The 4093-nt window shown below is 32.6% G+C and overlaps 2 protein-coding genes across 4 annotated transcripts in view; both read right to left on the bottom strand.

Annotated features, from left to right (window-relative positions):
- Positions 1-953, bottom strand: part of LOC108755507 (integrator complex subunit 2) — a 5612-nt gene extending 4659 nt beyond the window's left edge. Inside the window, exon 1 of the mRNA XM_018498546.1 lies at positions 651-953. Within this exon, the coding sequence (XP_018354048.1) occupies positions 651-934 (284 nt within the window). The 5' untranslated portion in view covers positions 935-953. The remainder of the gene's footprint in view (positions 1-650) is intronic.
- Positions 954-2531: 1578 nt separating this feature from the next.
- Positions 2532-4093, bottom strand: part of LOC108755563 (trans-1,2-dihydrobenzene-1,2-diol dehydrogenase-like) — a 3434-nt gene continuing 1872 nt past the window's right edge. For all 3 annotated transcript variants that reach the window (XM_018498648.1, XM_018498647.1, XM_018498649.1), the window contains exons 3-5: positions 3623-3914; positions 3154-3551; positions 2532-2700 (exon numbers count right to left, since the gene is read on the bottom strand). In XM_018498648.1, the coding sequence (XP_018354150.1) occupies positions 2597-2700; positions 3154-3551; positions 3623-3914 (794 nt within the window). In that variant the 3' untranslated portion in view covers positions 2532-2596. The remainder of the gene's footprint in view (positions 2701-3153; positions 3552-3622; positions 3915-4093) is intronic.

Genomic DNA, 4093 nt, shown 5'->3' with positions numbered 1-4093 from the left:
ATATATATATATATATATACAGGGTGAATCAGAGTAGTTAAACCAGTTTTTTACCCTGTGAGAAAATTGTCGACCTCATACCTAATTATTGACTTAGCGATACAGATATGTGGATACATCATGTAAATTGCTAGGCGTACTAAGAAAAAGGCGTATTTTTAATATCTTGTAACAATTTTTACAATTCAACCTTAAATGTATACATATATATAATAATCTAACACTAATTGTAGGATATTTAATAGTACATAATGCAATAACATACTGATTTACAAGATTTGAATTAATATCTCTCTTTAAGTTAGTTTACAAATTATTATTTAATTGCAGCATTACTGACACCGATTCCATAATAATATGAATAAGAATTGTAACTTTAACTTTATTTCCTTAATTTGTCCTTGAATGTAGCGTCATTATTATAATAAATAAATTTTCATGAAAAAAATTTATTTAAAAATGTAGAAATAAAACGAACGGTCGTGAAAAAAATGTACTTTCCTTTTTTGTTCAATATAATGACTTTTAAATGAAGTGTAAAAATTAATGCAATAAAAGACTAGATGATCATTCCCAGGTTAAATTCGTCGTCGATATATTATATATATTATACAAAAAAAAAACGAAACAGAATGCGTAAGTATCTTAACCTCAACTGCTGCTCCTGTCGGACATCGGTCTCGAGGGCGTGGAAATCGATCGATAACAGGGCGATAATAGAATTGACAGACTCAATACCAGATAATATCGTCAGGACTTGCTTTCTACCTTCCACGCAATCCTTCGTTATGTCCAACGGTGAGATGAGGCTCATCCTAACCAAACACGGTAGAATAGGCCTAATTTCTTTGTGCGAGCACAACGATAATTCTTTAATATCAACATTCTGTATTGCCGTAAATACTCGCGGCGATACGCGCGTGTTTTCATACATCTCGCCTCTGCCTCTCTCTTAATTCTTTTGCGGACTGATCAGAACTGGTCCGGACTGGCCTCAAATAGGAAGAACAATAAACAAAATCATACGGCGCCAGTATCATCATCATAACAGCTTTCATACCAGAGGTCTGTTTCCTATAGCTGAACTAGTGTACACTTTTGGAACTTGAAGTGAGATAAAATATATGTTTGATATTTGTTGAAAGTGAGAAAGAGAGTGCTAGTGCAGTCTAATGCAGGAACAGAAAACAGAGGGTGTGCTCTTGCGCATATTTCCAATCAAGGACTTTGTCCAAGCTATATCACATTGAGCGGCAAATTTGAACAACGACTCTATAACTTATAGCATATTCAATCCGAGCGGGTTTGTATCAACCTAGATTGGATTAATGACGTTGTATGCTCTCTTATTGGTGGAATACGTAACGTCAACCAATAGTAGAACAGTATCCAACCCAAATGGCAGCAAATCCGCTCGATTGAAAATGCTATTATAAAAGCATTTTGAATAAATATATTATTTAAATTATTTCAAATATTTATAAACAAATTTTGTTTAATATTAATTTATTTTTAATATTAATTATTTTTTTTAATTTAAATTATTTCATGGAAGCAGTCGAAAAACTTATGTCATTAAATTGCAGCTAATTTGTTCCGATTCTACATGTATGATGTATTATAGCTTAGATAAAAGTAGTGGGAATACGCAGTGGTCTGACACGATACGAGCGTACCTTTGTATTTATATATTTAATAACAAAAAGCTGTCGATGACTTGTTGTTCTGCTTGGGTAATTTTAAAAAATGCGACTTTTTTATTAATTATTTATATTTGCGTTACTAATTTATGTACTGAAAAGGACCCCGAAGTGAGGGGTCGAAGATCGAAACGTATATCGAGACTTTTGTTTAATAGAGTTTTGATTATTTCACATACTAAAACATCCAAGTTGGCTCATATATAGGCATTATATATCAGATTTAATCTCTTGAACCTGCGATTATCTGCACTTATTGTTTTACGTAAAATATTGCGAATTGTATGAGTACAATTAAATTATACTTTATATAATTTTATATTTTATAAAATTTTGAAAAAATGTAATAAAATATATTATACCAAAAAAATAATTAATTAAATAATAGAAAAGAGATTCCTAGCAGCACAATTCATTGGCGAAATGTTGGTTAAACATTGGCATACATTGGGGATATGTTGGACCAATATTGCGCCGATGAATTGTGCTGTTAGGGATTATAATCGGCGGGGGTAGTGGAGGGCCTCTAAGGGATTGACCCATTTTTGTTTATTTGAAAATTCTATTTTAAATTGAGAATAATTCAGGTACTAATCATATCTCACTCACACACACACATACACACAAGTCGGATATGATGTACGTTCGTGAGATCAACGATAGAAAATGATAAACTTATAGAAAACGACACAAACTATTAGAAATTCTGTTGTTCTCTATCAATTGTTTTTTCCAACGATATATTTTAAAAAATAAGAATTTAGAGAAAGACTTTTTTATTACTACTTGTAGCTATAGATGTATTCAGAAAAAAAAATTTTTTTTCTGAATTTATACATGCCATCATAATATAAATTGAATATATACCTTATTTTTAAAATTATATATATAGTTTTTCAATCTTGAGGATACACAACGCCTAATTGTCTACGCAACTCATCCTCCAATTTCGCCAGCAATAAGGATGTGTCGTGCGATATCTTTGGACTTTCTATCAAACCTGCGAAATTAAACATAATAATTAAACATAAAATATTCAATATTATAATTATCGATTATAATTATCGATTTTGTGTACAAAAATCAATTTTATTATTACTATAAAAACATTCTTCGATAAAGGGCAGCGTTTATTAAATTATATGACAAAATGTTGCATAAATTTGGTAATCTGTGTAATTATACGGATATACTAACAAAAATAAATGCAGAAACATTTGACCTTTTCTAAAATATAATAAGTATTTAATTAATTTTGACATGCATAATTTAGAAATTTCTGACAAAGCTGTTGCATTATGACGAATCATCTTAGCGCAATTATTGCAAAATTATCGTTAATTCAAAATGCCATAATTGTACAATATTTTCATAATTTGTCTCTTGAGATTATTAAAGTAACTCATAAAAGATGAGAAACTCGACCGGTGGATTAGAACACTGACAATTTTACCTTTCAAAATGCAGTTACGAGCTTCGACAGCTTCGTAGGAAAGTCCGGCGGAATTTATGAAGTTAATCTCGTGTTTTAATTTCGGTAGTGATATCTGTTTAGTGACGCTCGGCAATTCAACCTTCGTCGGACACCAAAAATCAGGCACTTTTATCATACCATTGGTACCGCAAATGTACGCCTCATTCGGCAGATCAACCAGCGCATTTGTTACGATTGTTGCGGTGCGGTTCCCTTTATAGGTCAAAGTAGCTGACATGCACATATCGACGCCATTCTCATTCAGAATTCCAGCCGCCTTAATACTCTCCGGCATTTCATTATTATATACCAAGCAGGCAAATTGCAAACCGTAAATGCCAAGATCAAGAATTGATCCGCCGCCTAACTCTTTCAAGCTGTAAATTGATTGATTAATTAATTAATTGCCTTGCCTCTTTTAGACGCTAAAACAGTTAATAAACATTACATTATCCGATCCACATCAGGCATTTGAAAACCGAAGGAAACGATCACTTGATGAATATCGCCTATGTTGTTAGACGCGAGTTCATTTCTAATAACATCATACACGGGAAAACAGCGGCTCCACACGGCTTCCATTAGGAACAGATTTTTACTCTTCGCGTAATTAATCAATTCAGTGGTCTGTTTTAAGTTCATCGTCAATGGCTTTTCGCACAGGACATGCTTCCCGTGCTTCAGCATAAGCATCGCGATGTCGAAGTGATAAGGGTGAATCGCTCCGATATATACGATGTCTTGAAACACGAAATATAACAAGTATAAGTATATAAAATTTAATTTAAAACAATTTTTATGGAGACATATTATTTTTGAGCATTACTTCTTTGATACACACACACACACACACACACACACACACACACACACACACACACACACACACACACACACACACACACACACACACACACAC

The sequence above is a fragment of the Trachymyrmex septentrionalis genome, unplaced genomic scaffold (genome assembly GCF_001594115.1).
Source record: "Trachymyrmex septentrionalis isolate Tsep2-gDNA-1 unplaced genomic scaffold, Tsep1.0 scaffold88, whole genome shotgun sequence".
NCBI classification, from domain to species: domain Eukaryota; kingdom Metazoa; phylum Arthropoda; class Insecta; order Hymenoptera; family Formicidae; genus Trachymyrmex; species Trachymyrmex septentrionalis.
The sequence above is the reverse complement of the archived record's forward strand: the minus strand, read 5'-3'. Positions and strand labels throughout refer to the sequence as shown.